The sequence below is a fragment of the Strix uralensis genome, chromosome 4, assembly GCF_047716275.1.
Source record: "Strix uralensis isolate ZFMK-TIS-50842 chromosome 4, bStrUra1, whole genome shotgun sequence".
Classification (NCBI taxonomy): Eukaryota; Metazoa; Chordata; class Aves; order Strigiformes; family Strigidae; genus Strix; species Strix uralensis.
Window position 1 is genome coordinate 67,710,153 of NC_133975.1, and position 18,642 is coordinate 67,728,794.

General features: G+C 40.7%; 1 protein-coding gene across 14 annotated transcripts in view; it reads left to right on the plus strand.

The window, feature by feature from the left end:
• Positions 1–18,642, plus strand: part of ANK2 (ankyrin 2) — a 371,495-nt gene that overhangs the window by 120,040 nt on the left and 232,813 nt on the right. For 10 of the 14 annotated variants that reach the window (XM_074867132.1, XM_074867139.1, XM_074867131.1 and 7 more), the window contains exon 1: positions 2,122–2,251. The exons of 3 other annotated variants lie outside the window; for them this stretch is intronic. In XM_074867132.1, the coding sequence (XP_074723233.1) occupies positions 2,171–2,251 (81 nt within the window). In that variant the 5' untranslated portion in view covers positions 2,122–2,170. Of the gene's footprint in view, positions 1–2,121; positions 2,252–18,642 lie in introns of those variants that run through there. One more of the 14 variants, XM_074867119.1, reaches the window with a different exon arrangement.

The following is an 18,642-nucleotide window of genomic DNA, read 5'->3' on the forward strand; positions in this document are numbered from 1 at the left end:
GGGTATTGGCCTTCTGCTATTCATGGTGACTACTAGGGACTTCTTCCTTCCACAAGGCATCAAGCCTTCAATCATACTTCTTTTCTGGGCTGTCATGGAATTCTCCTGCAATCTTGTTACCTTTTTTTCCTGCTTGAAGATCAAATAAATGTAGAATTAAAAATGTAATAGCAAGTCCCATCTCTTCAAGGGACAGAAGGACAAGAGATGGATTTGGCTGAGATGCTGTGTTCTTCATCCCATTTACATCACTGCACTGTCACCTCTGAGTTTTCAGATCCATCATGTGTGATTTAATTTTACTCTGAACTTACGTTCAGAAATATCAGTGATTTTTTTTTTTTAAATTTTGCAAGAAACATTGTTGTATGAAGAAAACACACAATACATCATCATTGCATACTTCAACAATCTGCCTTAACCTAAGTATCACTTCTTAGTGGGATTAAACAATATCAGACAAAGACAGTAAAAGGCTTAGTTCTGTATGAAAAAAGGGCTGGGGAGGGTGGGTGAATTTGTGCAAGATTTGACAAAAACGTGCAAGCGGAGATGACCTCTTCTTTCAAAAATATCATTTGTGTGCAGAGTAGGTTTGTTTGTAAATTAAAAGAATAACCACATCTCTACAGGTTTCACAAATGATTTCCATGAATGTCTGACGCTGATAACAAATGACTGTTGTATGTCTTCCCCAAAATACTTGCTGTGACTGTGATTGCAGCTCTAATTATGGCATAACAGATGCAGTGTTGTATAGCACCCGCCTTCTTCAAGATTTGTAGCTCCCTTTACTTTTACATGAGTTATTTCTCTTTTAAGTGTAGAATTTACTACTGCTAGCAGTAACAAAGAAGTCAGTCAAAGTAAGAAAAAAAAAAAAGGATTTTCAGATTGTTACACTGCTTTCATTGTTTTTGTGCTGCAGATGTTCGTTGTGTTAGCAGCCACTGTGTTTGTGGGAGAGCGTATTCATGCCTCATTGGGTCCTTTCCACTTTCTCCAACCTCTCCTCTGCTGACTAAGCAGTTAAAGTGACTTTTTTCTTTTGTCCCCCAGCCTTTGCTGCTGTTTGAGAAGGAGGGCAACTTACTTGGCTGTTTTGTTTAGTTGTTAGTGAAACAGTATTTTTTTTTTTTTGTTTTTAAGGTATTCACCAGAAGAAATAGAAGAATGCATTTGCAATTCTCACACGCATTTACATGTGAATGTTGCTGTGTTATTCTTTCACAACAAGGAGGAGGTGATTTATTTTAGTAGTACAAACTATTGTCTTATGCTGTGCCAATCATGCTGCCATTGTGTGTTGTACTACTGACAGTGAATCATCTCTTAGATGTTACAGTCACGGCCAAATACCTTGCTTCTGTGTATGGGTTTTCAGATGAGTGAGTAGTGGAGGTGAGTTGGGATGTGGGATGCCCTGGACAGGGCCAGGTATTTCTCCCTGAACACTCCAGCCATGCAGTGACAAGCACTGGTAGTTTCTCAGGGCCTGTGTTTGGTCATTTCTGAGGAAGGAGGACAGAACTTGCTCTTGATGGAAATACTTTCTCTGAGCCTCTTTCCTCCACCAACCTCTTAATTTCCTGGTTCCTCTACAGAAATAAAGCAAATCACAAATCTCTGCTCAACAAGTGTCTAACACATTATACTCGCTCATTCTTTCTCGTGTGCATTTTTCAAGGACTTTCACCTTTGAGGGCTCATTCTGAGGGGGGAGAGAAGAGCTGGGGAAACACTGGCCCCGGTTGCCCAGTGGCTACCCCCTCCCTCTAGCCGCTCCAGGCCAGGTTGGACGGGGCTTTGAACCGTTTGGTCTAGTGGAAGGTGTCCCTTCCTGTGGCAGGGGGCTTGGACTTCGATGATCTTTAAGGTCCCTTCCAACCCCCACCCTTCTGTGAATCTAAGGACGCTTCTCCCTCCTCGGCAGCCCCGCGGCGGGGCAGAACCGGGAGGCCGCTGTGCCCCGGGGGTGGCCGGGCTGCTCCCTCCCCGCCCCACCGGGCGTCCCCGGGGCTCGGCGGGACACCGGCGGCCCCCGCCCCGCCGCCGCCGCTGCCACGGCAACGCCGCTGCGCCCGCCCCCGGCGGGTACCACCCTCGGCAGGGGCTGGGCGGCTGGAGGCTTTCATGGCACGGATCGGCGCCGGCAAACCTGCTCGCTAGGATGAACGAGGAGGCAGCCCAGAAGAGCGACAGCGGGGAGAAGTGCAACGGCGGTAATCAGAGGAGGAAAAGACCCAAGAAGGTGGGGCGGGGGGCCGCGACCCGGCGGCGGCCGGCAGCGGTGCGGGCTCGGGACGCGCCTCCAGCCTCCCGCGCCGCCTGGCCTTGGCAGTGAGGGGCGGGGGGGGTAGGAGCGGGGCTTTGGGGCAGCAAGAGTATGGCGGGGCGCGGTGGGAGCGGGGCGCAGCGGCTCGGCCGATGCTCAGGTGTGCGGCCGGGGAAGGGCTTTATGGCTGTTGGCTCGGTAGCCAACCTGCTGGTACGCCACAAGCGAGGGGGATCGCTCTGTCACGACAGAGGAATTAATCGTGTTGGGGTAACTGAACTGAACGGTTAACCAGAGGGTTGTCTGATTTTGTGGGTTGGGTGTTTTGGTGTGTGGTTTGTGGGTTTTTTTGGTTTTTTTTTTTTTGTTGTTGTTTTTTTGGTTTTTTTTTTTTTTATAAACAGCTGTCTGTTTTGTTCAGTTAGAGTTGGTTTCATTGGGCAGTGGATGCCACTCAGAGCAGGTTTCCCCGTGCTCCTCTTAAGAAAGAGGGCAGATTGTTTTGGCAGAAGGAACATCAAACCGTTCAAATACGTGATGGTATTGACTTGTGTGCTTCTGTCCCTTTTTCTTCAAGTGATACAGATGCAGGTTTATAAACCTTTAGTTTGTTCTTCTAGAGATGTTTGTTAGATTGGATTATAAGCAATCATAGAGAGATACGTTGCCAGCTTTTGTACAATCTGTGGTAATTCAGTGATGCTAGTGAAAAATAACTGGGTAAAAACGTGAATTGTCCAGCCACACCCAGTTTCCAGGGCACTTTCTCTGTGTGTGCAGTCTCTCTTTTATAAATGGTTGATTTGCAAGGTATAGTGTGCTTCAACCCCCCTGCTTGAGGTAATTTCTTTTTAATGGCTTTAATTGTAGGAAACCATTTATTTCTGTTTGGGTTTTCTCTCTCCTCTAAGAGGAAAGATGTCCGTGGTTCTGCATAATTATGACATAAACTGGCTTACAGCTATTCTCTCTTCCCCTCCCTTTTTTAATCTTAATTGGTACAACGTGAGTTATACCTACTGAAATGTGTGGGACTTCTTGCAGGATGAGGAAGAATTTAATTCATACAAAGTATATTCACTGATTAATTCTTCAGTCCCATATTTTGCATGAAATTTGCATTTTAACCAACATTGAATATAAGTAAGACAAATCGCTACAAATGGAAATAATATATAGACCTGCAAAGAGGCACTTATTCAGGGACTATTGCAAGGGTTTTGACCTGGTGAAGAAAAGCTGGTTTGCAATAGGTGACACTTAGGCCCCATTTTATAACAGAGGGAAGATTCTGTACATATAACCATAAGGGCATGAGATTAATCCAGTCTAAGCAAGAAATTGAACAAAAACATCCTCACCCCACCCCACTGTGCTTTAAATATTGCCTGGATCTCCACACAGTGGGGGATTTTATATAGCATGTTGGCCTTATATTTAAGCACAACCAAGCAGCAGAGGGAATATCTGCTTCATCTTACCCCTGAATTTGAAAGGTTTGTTTGTGGGGGTATGTAAATCCTATGAGGAAGCAAAAATCAAATGATAAGTGCGTACCCAGCATTTTTATTTGACTGTTAGATAACCTGGGAACAATATCATATTGGGGGAGAGGTTTTAAAGATGTAAGGAATTGAAGTGGGTGTTTCCATCTTTTATTTTTTATCCACGTATATGTGGTTTCTTGTTTTTCCATTGTTTTCTAAGTAAAGTGGCCCAGAGTCTTTCAAGGTTGAAACATGAGTATACGCCACTGCTGCCAAATGAGTGCTTAGAAAGCATCTCTTGTATTGAGTCTCCATATTCAGAGTCTTCCAACAGCTGATGCATCTTCATTTTTCAAAAACATAATAAATGTTTGGGTATCTTTTTAAAGTTATCTTTTACAATTAGAAAATATTAGTTGGGCATTTTCAACTGACAAATGTAAACCTAAAAATTGTTAATAGCTCAGTTTGAATGCAATAGATGTTGGTGCCTTAGGTCTAGTATGGCATTAGTTCTCATGAAGCTTTACCCTTAGCGACTTCACGAAGAAATCTAGCTCTAGCCTTTAATATTCCTTTTTAAATTCTAATAATATTTTTTTTTAATACTAAAAATAGATATTTTTTTTGTGAGACAGAGACACCTTGGAATAGCCAAGAGAATAAGAATTCCAGATTGAATTCCTCTGTGTTTTGTCTAGGTGGGCGCAATTTCTTTCAGAGATGAAAGTGCCATGTGAGAGAACTCCAAAATCAGATGTAGCCTGTTTTCAGGTCCTGAACTACTTTTGCTGAATGAAGCTGCATTGCGCCATCCAACATGCCCTCTATCTGTTCTGTGGAAGTTGATCCCTTTTGTGTGGATAATTAAATATTAATTGAGCCAGATGAGTTTGATCTATGTATTGGGAGACACAGAGAGAAACGCATCTTGGATACAGCATTCAGCTGGATCTTCTGTATTCCAGGAGGGTGTCCTAGCTAGGAAGCAATGTAGGGCTTTCTCTAATTTTCTGCAGTACCCCAGGGTTTTTTTTTGTGCGCATGCATTTTTAAAATGGAACAAGATGGGAAAAACTGAAATTTTGGTAAAAAGGAGAAAATGACTACCCACCCCAAACCAGATTTAATCCTTGTGGTGATGTTTGTGGCTTTGTGCATTCCGGTGAGTAAGCAGGCTGCCTTAATGGGTTTGTGAATCCAGCAGTAGGGTTGAGTCCAGTTTTCCTGTGGTACTTTGCTTCCACATGATAACTGGGATATAGTGCAATTTTTTTCCTGGGAAAAAATCGTGCTACATTCCTGTGTTCATTCAGTTCCAGGGTCAGAGAGCATAGGATGCATTCTACTGGAGGCAAAAGTGAACAGAACGGCCTCACGCTGTTGCTGGTGTAACTGTATGGAAATCCAGTGAGAACAGCATTTGGTGTGCATTGGTCCTCTCGTCTTAGTAGCCCATTTGTGTTGATGGAGTAGCATAGCAAGCGAATATGACTTTATAAAACATCATTTTTTTGAGGCCACATTTCTGTATTTTGCCAGGTGTATTGTGAAGTGCCCAGGTACCAAATTCCTGTAAGTCCTTTCAAGGATGTTTTTGTCATTATAGAGTGTTTTGGATGAAAAACAACTACTATTGGTCATCATGTAGAAAATGAAGCGTATTTCTGTATCTCATACTAAAACCACAGATGGCAAAGGGGTTTCCAGAAACCACAGGTTCTTACTCTGCTGATCATAAAGCACACACCATTGATGGATCGAGGCAAAAATAATCCATTTTTGTTCATTGTGGAATTCTAGTCTTGTTACTTTTATTGTTCATTATTTAAGAGAAATTAAAAGCCTGGAGTCAGGCTCATACTGTAAAAGACTTGGAGGAAGTTGTAATGCTGGTATAAAGGAAGATAAATGAGACTTCTTTTTCTAAGCTAAGCATCTCTTATTTTAAATGTATCTATGGAAAAAATTAAATTGGATGTATTAGGTGAGGTACTTCAGTGAAAGTTATATACTTGCTGATGGAATCGTTACAGCGTACAAGCTAATGCTTTTAATTAATTTTGGTTAGCTAAGACTATTCATTCCATGCATAAGGTAATTGAGAACCATTTTGAAATACAAGTGCAATGTTGGTCACCTATGTTCAAGAACAAGAATCCAAACATACACAAAGCATGCAGAAGGAGATTGCTAGAAGAGAAGAGAGTCTGTCTTACGTAAAAACTAGAAGAGTTTGGCTTTAGTATGTTAAAGCAAAAGGCTATCTGAGGGGAAGAGGAAATGAGGCTCTTCAGCAGCCTTCTAATAGGTTTAACCAGGTAAAGAGCCAGGAGAAACTTGATTAATTATTAATGAGATGTGATTTCTCTAACGTATCACTGGACTGGATTCAACTGAAGGAGGTTCTGCTCACTCCCATGTTCCTGTGTTTTCACCAATGTCATTTATGGTGCTGTAATAATATTATACAACAGTTTAATTGATAGTAAATGTGGCTATTTAAATCTTCTAAAGTGTTTGTTTACCTGGTTATTTCACTCTTCTAGCTACCAACTTTAGTGGAGAATTGAATGCCATCAGAAGAGAAAATTGAGCCAGTATCCATCTCTCCCTAAAATCAGTATGGGGGCTTGTATGACAGCAGTTCCAATCTGCTGGGTGGTGTTTCCTCTAAATTGCCTTCATTTCACTCTTGCGAAGTCCCACTTAGCCTTCTGTAGTTGCTGCTATTTCCCTCGCTATCCCGTTATTACTGGTGATGGACAAATAGCTGTGGCAACACTGCTGCTTGCTTGCTGTTTGATGATCCAACTGAGATGAAACCAGAGTATGTCTCCTCTTCTAAGAGAGATCGCATCCTCTAGTTTTAGAAGAAAGAAGGTTTTCCTTCAGATGATACAGAGTAAGCTGAACAGGCAGGAAGAGCTAATGAGGAAAACCACTTTTCTTTCATTCAGGACTAGGATATCTAAAAGGCTTTATCACAAAGCAAAAGTGGTAGTTATGAGCTAACCCAAGTCAGTGGTGTTCAATATTGTTAATTTTATTAGTAACATAGCTTCTGTAAGTCTGGAAGGTTTTCTTCTTTCAGCTGAGCCAGTTTTAGAGAACTGGAACTACCTTGCTTTCAACTGAGTTAATCCAAATCATATGAAAGTAAACAAGCAGAGAAATGGTGCTAGAATTTGCTCTGGAAAGAAGAGAATAGATGGAGAAAAAGACAAACTTATTTTTAGGTCATGGAGGTAAGAGACAGGTTTGGGAAGAGACTGTTAAGGATCAAACCAGATGTATTCCTAGATGTCTGCACTACATTTCAACGTGGTTTGCACTATTGTAAATCTGATGCAACTCCACTGATATTCTTGCATTATTGAGATCAGGTTTTGATTGTTCCCTTTGCCTTTTCTTCCTATCATAAGGCTTCTGGCACATTTTATGCCATGTATCATAGCCACAAATGCTTTGATGTATTTTTATTTTTCTCCTTTCTTGCCTGTCTCATCTAGCTTTAGTTGCTACATGTAATGTTAACAAATGTGTATCTATCCCACTATGAGATGAAGTGCCTTACTTCTATGCCACTATTTGCCACAGAGCAACCATCGCTTTTGATTGCATCGGCCCAACGCACTGTGCTACTCTCATGGCAGCCCCATGGTGGTTGACACTCTGGAGAAATTACCATTTACTGACAGCAGTGAGACAGGGAAAATAATGATGGGCAATATAGCTGAGCATCTGGACTACAGTGTTTTGTGGTGGTGTTTTTTTAGCATTGTAAAGCGTGTAAGACAGAGAGCGTGTGATACTGGCTGCATAGCTGAACCTGTCTTTTCTAGATCTTTTATGTTTTAGTGTAAGGATCACTTCAGGCGTTATTGTGCTCTGTTGTATTGATGGAATAAGCAATGAACAAATGGTAGAATTGACACAACTACTTATAAGGTTACATTGATTCATTGCGGGCTTTAAAGTTAATATGTGTATTGCTTTTAAAGATGTTGTGGGTTTTTGGCTTTTTTTTAAATGGAATAATAGGAATCTACAAAGGGATAGAGTTATTTTAGTGTATTAGCATATTTGTGCAAGTGCTACATTTCACAGATTAAATACTGTGGAGATAACAAGGAGGAAATCATCTGGATAAGAGTGGTGAATTTTGTACAGAACCGCGTGATGTGTTGAGCCTGCATCCGCCTGCCACACGTTCTGGGCTCCTGATTTATCATTCACAGTTCTTGCTCATTTTCACCAATGTTTGGCAAACATCAATTGAGTCAGAGAGGCAAGTCCCTTTTTCCCCAGGCAGCTTCCCTTTCTCCCTGCAGGATGCCTGGGGCTGTCAAGTATCGCACATATTGTATCGCATTCGCACATCTCGCAGCCCCGTCACGCCTTCCTGCAGGCCAGCAGCGAAATGGGCTGAGCTGGGCTTTCAGGCGGCAGCTTAAAGCTGCCTGTCCTGGCTCTCTGGGGATATTGGGGTCCATGCTGGAGGCAGCCACGTGCTCCCTCTCTGCCTCCCCTCCCGCTGGTTATGCTGCAATCTGTGTGTGATGAAAGAGCGTCTGGGAGAAGGATTTTAGCAACAAGATAAGTCGGTGAGAAGGCCTGATACTTACAAATATATCTGTAGTGAGTGTTCTGTTTGGTCTTCTGCAGATTGGTTTGGTTTGGTTTTGCTTTTTTAAAAATCTTACCTATTGAGCCAGCACTGGACCACTTCTTTCTTCAGACGGGTCTCCATTCAGCAAGATGTGTATGCAAGGCCTGGCTATTCAGCTGACTCGCACAGCAGTCAGGGGGTGTATCAGCAGCCTCTCGGGTTCTCTGCCTCTCTTACCTGCCTGTCCCTATCAGAGATGGCATGTGTTGTGCAGCTCTGTGTCCCTGCCTCCGCTGGGCATGCTGTGTTGATGCTTTAGACGGCATTTCTGGCTAGGAAAGTTCTTCCACTCTACAAATTGAGACTGACATATGCAGTGCGTAGATATTTAGGCTAGACACTGGGAGCCCTAGAGCTCTGAAATGCAAGGAACAGAGGGAGGCCGAGAAAATAATAAGATGGCTAGGGGCTCTTACAGCCTCATTTACTTGCAGGAATTAATTATTTCAAAATGTTTCCTAGCTGATTAATTGGGTTGCTTTTGTCTTGGTGACAGAAATTGCTAAGCTGAAAGTTTGAATTTACTATTATTATTTCTACGCTGTGTAGGAATAATCCAGTATTTCTATACTTCATTTTCAGTAGAAATTTGCTGTACTGTTTGTTATTCGTTCAGTGTGACCCTAGTCATTTTGCATTTTCTCATTTATTTCCACATGGTTTCATTGTGCTTTGGCACCAAATACAGGAGGGAAAAAAATTTTTAAAAAGTAGATGGAGATGGGCCATTTTTTAGGGCTCCCTCAGGGTAGTTTCTAAAATTGCATGAGAGGGGCAATGAATTGCTTCAGGTCACTTTTTTGTAAACAAGTCATAGTAGAGAATACATGTAATTAATTTTCAAATTAATCTTTCTCTCTTGTAAGTGTGATTTGGGAAGATAGAAATGTGGTATTACATTTTTGCCTTTTAAACAAAAAAGCAGTGAATCCTTACAGGCATTTCAAGTCAAATGTGCGGGCATTGATTAGTCTTCCCCAAACCTTGAAATAAAAATGCTCCTTGACCATGCAGCAGTTTAGGGGGAGTAAAGGTAGATGCCTACCCTTGCTATCTCACCTTTTCTGTAGCTTCTTCCAGCTAGCCTGCAGTTGGGTTACGTGCAGGTAAACAATTTGTAATCTACTTATATTTTTTTTTTAGTTTAGCTCACACACACACACACACACAAATTTAGTTCATGAATGAAGTACTCTCTGGAGAATAGGGTTGGCTCCTAAGGAAATGATAGAGTAAACGGCAGTAATTGCAGTTTGAAATTATTTTCTAGGTTAAACAGCATATAGGTTTCTGCCACAGGCTAAGTATTTCAGAAGTGATTGGTTGCTTTTATTTGTTTCATCCAGTCTTGGATGGCATGTGTTTATATTATGCTGTAGTACTGGATCTGAGCAGTGTATGGATTTAAACTGGCCCTGCAACAATGTAGCTTCATTATCAATTAAATCTGCTAATTGTTCCACTACTAGGCTTTCTTTAAGGTGGTGTTTGAAGTATGTGTTGGTTGAGGCAGTGAAGAACACTGGTGATAATTTGAAATACATAAATGAAAGTGCAAACTGATGAAGTTTATAAACAGTTTGCCCTTCTGTAGAAGATACGATTCCGAACCTTGTTTGTCTCTTAGTGTATTAATTGTGCTGCTTTCCTGTGACCAAAAGACTCTGCTAGTCCCTCTTTTTTTAACATTTTAAATATCTAATACATCTGGCAGATTTCCATATCAGAGAGCAGATGTCAATGTATAAATGTCAAGAAACACTGGCACTTATTCATCATGCAAACCATTAGAAACCTAATCTGACTGTCCTGGTAGATACATTGCTATGATCCAATCAAAAAATGAATGAATAGGCACAAACATCAGGAGAAGCGGGCTATGGGTTGTGTATGTATGCGTTTGGATATGTGGTGTTATACTGTATCTCGGCCTGTTTGTGTGTGTTTTTTTCCAGTGCATGGCAACAGAGCACAGTGGGCCATAGTCTCTGCTAGATGTCAGCGTAGGTTTGTTACAGCTGGGGGGAGGCTCTGCCAGCTTTCATCGGCTGAGGGTCTGGTCTCTTGTTGCTGTGTACCTATGCAACAGAGCAGAGCATGGTGAATATCAGAAAACAGAAGCGCTGGAATAGGCACAGATTTTCCAATCAATCTATGATTCATGCTCATTAGCTTTGAAACACTGAAGAAAGACGCTTTATGAGCTGGCATTTCCATTTGCGCTTTAACTGCTTTACTCATGCTGGAGACAGGGTGATGACTACAGCATTCGCAAAAACAAGTGAAAGAGAAAGATGGGAAATGCGTTCTGTGCCTTCTCTAAAGGTCACTGCCCTGCCAGAGACTTACTGCTCCAGTTAGAGATCATGGCCTCCCCCTCAGCCATTAGAACTGATAGTGTGTTATTTTGTGTGAAATACAATTTAAACGGGTTAAGCGGAGAGGTGAGTCACCCGTTTCCTTTGGTGCTCTTCAGTGTTGGGAAGGAAAGGTGTAAGTATCCTCCCCCTGTACCTTGTGCTCCCTGCCTAAAAGACAAGCACAGCTTTTTGTTGTTTCATTTATTTTTAATTAACTGCTTCTAATGGTGCATAGGTGTTTTCCAGGGAAGCCCTGGCACTTGCAGAGCTTGCAATCACTGTGATTGTGTTTGGAGGTATAAGTGTGTGGGGGCTTATGGTTAATTATATTTGAAGCTGTGTATTTGTACATGCCTCTCTCCCCCCGGTCGTCAGCATAACTGCTTTTTTCACAGCAACATCACCAACAGAAGCAGCAGGCGAGGGCTTTCAATTGTAAAACAGCTGCCATGAACTCATTATGCACTAATGTATACTGTAAAATGCAAGATTGTTCCTTTGCAGTGTGAGTTTAGGAGTGCGGCCCATTTGAAATACAGTTGACAGCAATTAGGATAGTGATGTACAACATGCCTTTCCTAGAAATCATTGTTATGAACCAGTTACTACCCCTGAGCAGAAATAATGCGGTCTGGCTCATGTTTATACAGCAGCTATATGAATGCTATTCCAATTTTTTTGGTGAATGAACAAAAAAAATCCTGCTGGAAATCTTTTCTGCACAATGTACCTTTATCCAAATGGAAACCAGATACATTTAATTAAAAAAAAAATCACTAAATGAAAGGGGTAAATACAATTAAAGTCATCTTTTTAATTGGTGTAATTGATGTGATGAAGATAGGGTTACAAACCAGTCGAGTATGAATTAGAGTCAGTGAAGCTTTATGTGTTGAGTGTTGATGCTGGAGACCAGAGTTAATGGATTGTTCACGTGGGTAACTGGCGTTTGGACTGGGACCTTTGCTTATTTTCTCCCATCCTTCTTGGGAAGATTGATGTGATGATGATTTTTTTTTTTTTTTTCCTCTCCTGAAGAGAGGGAACAAATGATTAGTCTTTTGCTGAAACTTTCTGAGAAAATAGATGCAGTTCATCTCCCCAAAAGAGAAGCCCTAGTTAATACAGAGGGAAACCAAACACTTCAGACTGGGATAGTATCCAGTCTCCAAAGTCCGTAACACAGCTGTGACATTTTTAATCTCATTTAGCAATAAGTTCTGAAACTGATGGTGTTATGGGTTTGTGTTTCTCTGTTCCCAGACTGAGGCCACAGTTTGGCAAGTGGCATAAGATGGCCACCAGTTGAATTGGGTGTGGCTTGTCCTCCCTGGGAACCAGAGTAAGAAACTGGCCTGGGTTTGAGCTCCCTTATTCCTTTCTGTAGAGCAGACAGGGTGGGAAGGGTTGGAAAGGAGCAACTGGGAGGGGAGGGAAGGTGGAGCTGTTACTTGTGTGATGGTTTCAGTGCTTGACTAGATCACTAGAGAGAAAATGCTGGATCTTTTTCACTATTATGTACTTATAAAAAACCTTTGTTGGAACACTATGAAAAGCATATAATTATTTGGTGCTTTTTTCTGTCTAAAATGTGATTTGTAGAAATACAAATGAAATGAGTGTTATTTACATTACTATAATGCACATGGTTCAACCAAGTGAGATTGGGCTGCCATTCTAATAACGGTGGTATTAATGTACAGTCATTTTCTCAAATAGCATTTTTCATCATTGCAGCTAATGTGCTTTATAGAATAAAACTGGTATTACTGCCTCGTGCTGTAGTCAGATGCTTTGCAGAGGTTTGCCCAGGGCAGCGTCAGGCACAAGTGCCAGAACAAGGCTGATCCTCAGTTGTCCTGCCTCTCTTCCACTGCTAGGGATCAGCTTCAAGGGCCTTGATTCCCCACACTGCTGCCTCTTTAAAACCCTGCCTCTTGTCTTTGCTCTGTGTGCCCTGAGCTTTTCACCTGAAGACCTTCTGAGTCCAAAGTCTTTTCTCAGAGGTCACACAAAATATTCAGGAACTCATTCAGGTTGATTTTAACATTAATATCTTGAGATGTGCCCTGGAAAGCTGCATTCAGACAAAACCCACAACTCATTTCTAGAGCCTGAGTTAAAGCTTGCTGAAGTTAATGGCTTTGAGATTCAGCCCATCAGGAATGAGTTGAATATTTCCTTGTTTACCCTTGATGTTTATGGCATGTAGCTACATTAGTAGCTGAATTAGGGCTAATTTTCAATATACTTAGAGCTTGGATTGATAAAATCTGGAAAATATTTCCTTGTTACTTAGTAAAATTATCTGGATGGTTTTATTGCAATAATAATGACAACCATTAGGATATATTGATGTTTGTGGAAAACATATAATACCATCAGTCCTTTCCCAGCTTCTGCCATGAAATTCAGCAAAGGCATACCTGTAGATACATACAGATACTGATCTTACTGAAGCATGTCAATTTGCATTTAAAGTAGAAAAGCAACGTTCAGCTATGATGTACCTGTATCTCAGTAGTAAGGACTGAATAAGTCCATCACGTATTGCGTTGAGATGGTGAAATGTATGGGTGGATTATTTATTCCAGATGGCATTAAACCGATTTCTTTTGGGGAGAATTGATTATTTTCACTGATATTTTTTTTTTTTTAAAGAACAATACATCAAACAGTAGCTCTCGCTTCTGATTGCCTATTGTCAGTTCTTTTGTATTTCACTTTATGCCATTGTCAATATCCAAGGATGTATTTCCCATGCTTTAGTCCTAAGTGAAGCATACCTCTGTGTTCTGTCACATGTGGCACTGAAGCATCTTGCTCCTTTTTAAAGGCATTATTAAACTCGCAAGATATGGCAGTAGCAGAATTCTACTGAAGGTTGCCAGAGCTGGTCAGTATGTAAACAATTAGTTTTTCCAGCAGTAAGGAGAGTCTGTATAAATTTGTAACAAACATTAAGATTAGCATGACATGATAACTTGAAGATTAACATGAATGAAATATGAATGGAAACGCATGGGGATGTGGTAGTAAACAATTGGGACAATAAAATAAGGGTTCGAAGCATAGCCTCTATTGGTAATGCAGCAGAATGGAAAAACCTACTGTTTAAGTCCAGGCTAGAAGGACTGTGCTATGAAAAGTCTACTGCGAAGATTGCTTCGTCCCAGAAGACGCTGCATTCATTGACTGGAGGATAGCAAAAGAGTTGCTGCAAATCATATCTGCTGTTCCTTTTCTTGTTAGCCCATTGGGAAACAGACCTACATTTTAGACAGAAAAAGGGAAAAATAGGCAAGTAACAATGCTTTGACTTAGATTTATGGAAGCTAAAGTACGCAAGATTCTTACTACCCTGTGATGACTGTTTGACATCTAAGGAGTATAAAAGACATCTCCAAAGCTTGTTCACTGTCACTGATAAAGAACAACCCCAGAGCTGGTGAGAAATCAGTAGCTGCCCTCCCTTGTCCTCTGTGCTGCAGGTGATGCTGTCCAGATTGCTCTGCACACTCACCGTGGTGAATATGAGAGTGTAAGACTGCAAGTGAATGAAATTTGTAAGAAAATGAGCATGAGCGGCAAAAAACATTTACTTAAAAGTCTTTAAAATAAAATAAATATCAGGTTCCTGCTTTGTAACCCTCAGAGTTCTGTTTCACAAGCCTCCCAGTGTTACTGGAAATAAGGATGAGTTTTTGGAAAATCAGGCTGTGTGATTGTTTCCAAAATATGAACTGAGGTGCCTCTTTATTGTGCTTGAATTTGAAAATTCTGATGCTGCCTTGTTATGTCAGAGAAAGCCTCCGACCTATGAAAGGTTTAGTGTGACTGGTTTGAGGAATTTGTTTCACACCGTCAGAAGGTGACTTCAGCAAAACTGTTATGCTGTTCTGCTTTGCTGAAAGCCTTCATTAGAATTTTTTGGTGTACAGATATTGCAGTCTTCAGGATAATCTGAAATGTGGTACAGAAACATAGTGCTCCAAGGACAACAGGGAGGGCATGTTAATTGTGAGATGTCTTTGTGACGGCTTCACTTATGACGGACATGTCATTTTAAGACAGACAATGAACTTCTCTCATTACAGAAGTAATGTCAAGGGATATAGATGATGTTATTGCATGCTTGTGCTAATGGAGAATAAGACTTAGGTTTTATTGTAGCTCTGACATGTTTTCCTGTGATCGGTGTCCAGAATTTCAATCTCATGGTGGGTGTGCTTGAAAGTAGTGGGAACGGCAGTGCTGCGTGAAGGCAGTTGTTAGCATTAGATGAGTGTGGACCCGAGGAGCTCTAGAGCTGCCCTGGGGGCTGCATTTGCAGAGTGAGGTTCTGATGCAGAACAAGACAAAGGAAATTCCACGTGTGGAAAACCCTTATAAATAGTGACAGGGTTTATCTGGGAACAGCAGTACCCAGTGTGATTGTAAGAAATGAAGAAATTTTTAGGCAAAGGAATTAGCATTTACAGTAACTTTACTTACAAATGAGTAAATTTTTAATCTGGAGAGGATGTTGCCATTTACAAATTTTGCTTGTATGCCAAAACTCCCTCTACAGTCCTTGTTGTCAGAGCAGCAGCAAGAATATATGTTTCAGTGTGTTTCAGCAAACTCTGAAGACCCTAGCAGGAAATGTCAAAGTATGATCCCTTCCCTCTTTCAAATTTATTTTTAAAAGTATTATTTTATTTTTGGTCTCATGGATACAACTATAACTATAAATATTTGTTCTGTTACTGATAGTTATTGCTGAACAAAACTTTAAAATTCCATTTAAATTAAATTTTGTCTTACAAAACATTTCAGAACAGAGGTGAAAGAAACAGGCTTTCTTTACATTGATCTCATTCAGCATCTGTTAAAGTTGACATAAATCTTCAGGTTTGGCCGCAAAGTAGGTTCACATAATTGCTGAAGACCTTTGTCCACTCCAACCATGCAACGTGTCACTCCATGTAGTGTTCAGCGAATTTTTTTTCTTAGGTTGTTAAATGCCTTCAATGTATCTGTCTGCTCGAATAAAGAAATATTTCTTCAGCTGCTCTAAATGAAGAAATGTTTCTGTAGCCTCTGGGAATTTACTAACTGCAGAGGTTTCACGATCGGATTGCTGGCATGTAATGTAATTTCAGTGAAATAAAATGGAGACCCGCAGAAGAAAAAATTGTGGAGAGGCTCTTAGGAAAATGACTTGAAATCCAAAAAGGAACTACTCTTGAAAGAGAATTGCATTTTGTTTCTAAAAAATATGAGGTTTTTGTCAGCATCTCTCTGGTCTTTAGACATAGTTTTGAAAACACGATTTATTGCCCCCTTTTCTTCATCTCTTCTCTTGATATTTTTAAGGATTATGCCTAAAATCTCTGTCTCGCTTGACTCAGCTGCTAGCCAGGCATTTAGTTCAGAATTTATTCAAGCTATTGTCCTTGTGTTCGTTGCATTGTTACCACTGTGCAGGTGCTGGGCTTCCTGAGAGCAGGCATCACAGCAGGTGGTATCGGTCCGGACATGGTCAGCCTCACGGCCAGGATTAATGAGCAGCGACTTCACCACCCAGCAGCAGCTTCCTCACTCACCTTTTCAGTCTTTAGGAGAAAGAGCTTCCCTTCCCCCACCTCGTCCCCAGTCTTTTATCAGTCGACCTTTATAAATGTGAGATCTCTGCTAATTTTCGCATATTTGATGCCATGTGTTGATGTATACATTTTTGTACAGATAGTGACATTTTATGTCATTCATATAAAGCATGCTAGTTGTGAAGAGTTCAATGTTCATTCTGAGTATAAGAAACATAGATGTAACATATAGACACTGTGCTTAATTGTTCTTTACTGATCTTGATATGTACAGAAACAGCAGTAAAACTATTAGCAGTATGAAGTCACTCAGTTTGTATAATGGATGTGTGTCTGGAAACAGCTAAAGATTTCCTCTTAGAACAAGATGTAGGTGCTTTCCATTTTGCAGTAATTACTACAACAAGGAGGAAGTGCCAAGGAGACAGAACAGTGTGATGGCTTTTGTTACTTAAGTTTCACTGGGTCTCTAAAATCAGGGATTGATCTACTGTGAGGCTGAGCATTTGCTTTCCCACTGAGAATACTAAGTTGTGGATTGGTTTTCAAACATATTTTGGGATAAAGGCTTAATTGCCCATGTCCCTCTTAGCATGTATATCAACTGTTCATAGAAAGCAATGAGCTTCCAGCAGAAAATGAAAGAGTTCTTGGGTTTCAGGGACATGAGCAAATATGATATTAAAAATGTATGTGTGGTTTCTCTCACCTTTCAAGGCTTCAGAGTTAACCTTTTGTGCAGGACAAATTGTAGAACTCTGACAGCTGCTAGGGCAGTGCTTCCAGCTACAAATATTTTGAAGAAATGTCTATTATCCTAAACAGCGCAGAAGGGACAGGAAAAAGCTGCAGACTGCCACAGATGAGACCACCTCTTATTCAGTGCTGTGCTGTTCACAGGGAGAGCCTATGAGTAATTTTATATCTGTAACATTTTTGCTAATTATCAGAATTTATGTTCTTTTGCAATTATATGTTTTAAAAACTTCTCATTTTGTTTTAAAAAATAAAGAAGAAATTAAAAAACGTTTTGTGTAGTAAATTTTCAGAAAACTTTAGATCTGGGAACTCAAAGCTTTTGGTTTCCTTCTTGCAGTTAGTGACTGAGAGGGAGCAGGAACCATGTCTGAGCTGGACTCAGAGTTTGGAAATTCCCAGGACTCCAGACAGCTGAAAGAGTAGCCTGAAGGTAGGAACCATAGGCACTTGGACTGAAGAACCACCATAGGAGATAGGAAGGAAACGAGCAAGATTTGCCATTGTTTAAATAGAAATCAATATAAATGAGACTTCTTTGATGGGGAAATTTTCAGCCAGTACTATACATACAGGTAAAGCACTAAAACATCTGTGCTTTAGTCTTGACATGTTTGCTGAGTCTGGGTAGAACTCACTTGCCATCTTGGCAATACGGACTTGGCTGAAGCAGAGATGCTAGTGAGTTGCATTGGAACCGACTCTGACAGATGAGGCTGAACCATAAGACTGATGACTTCCTCAGAGTTTCGTTTTTGGAAATTATTTAATTTTGATGTTAGAAATTGCTGATGAAATCTGCAGAGCTGAGAAGGATGGAACACGGGAGGAATGAATAGTGCTTAAGAGATATTAAAGGGATGAAAGGTATGGGTACAAAATAGCAGATTATACAGTTGTGGCCTAATAAAATTTTCTGCTACAGTCTTGGATCTTGATGTTTTGCAAGTTGAAGGTGTGAAGGACCTTAACGTAATATAGGTGATTGCAGGATAAAGATGAGACACAAATTTGGTATAGCCATAAAAAGGCAATTCTATGATGATATCAAGTACAGTCTTTTCAGTAGAGATGGTGAATGTCAGTGTTGTACAAAACACTACTGACATCTTGTCTGTAATAATATGCAAAATTTGATAACCCAGACTTTATAAAGGTCATCTTAAATTGGACCAGGGCAAAAAAGGCCTTTGAGGAGGCTTGGGGAAAGGAGCATGTTTTGTAAGAGATGAAAATGTTGGCACAGACAGTAAACGGATATAAATTTTTCGTGACTAAATTTAGACCTGAAGTTACACTGTTTGTAACTATTTGAGTAATGAGCTTTTGGAGGAACTCTCTGCTAAGAGAATAGGGGCAAGTGAGTTCTCTATTTTAGCATAGAGTTAAATAAATGTATGGCTAAGAGTGGATGATGTATTGCTTACAGTATCAGGAGGCTGGATCTGAGGACCAAAGACATCCCGTTCGTGTAAAGTCAGAAATCTTCTGGGAACAAACAGAT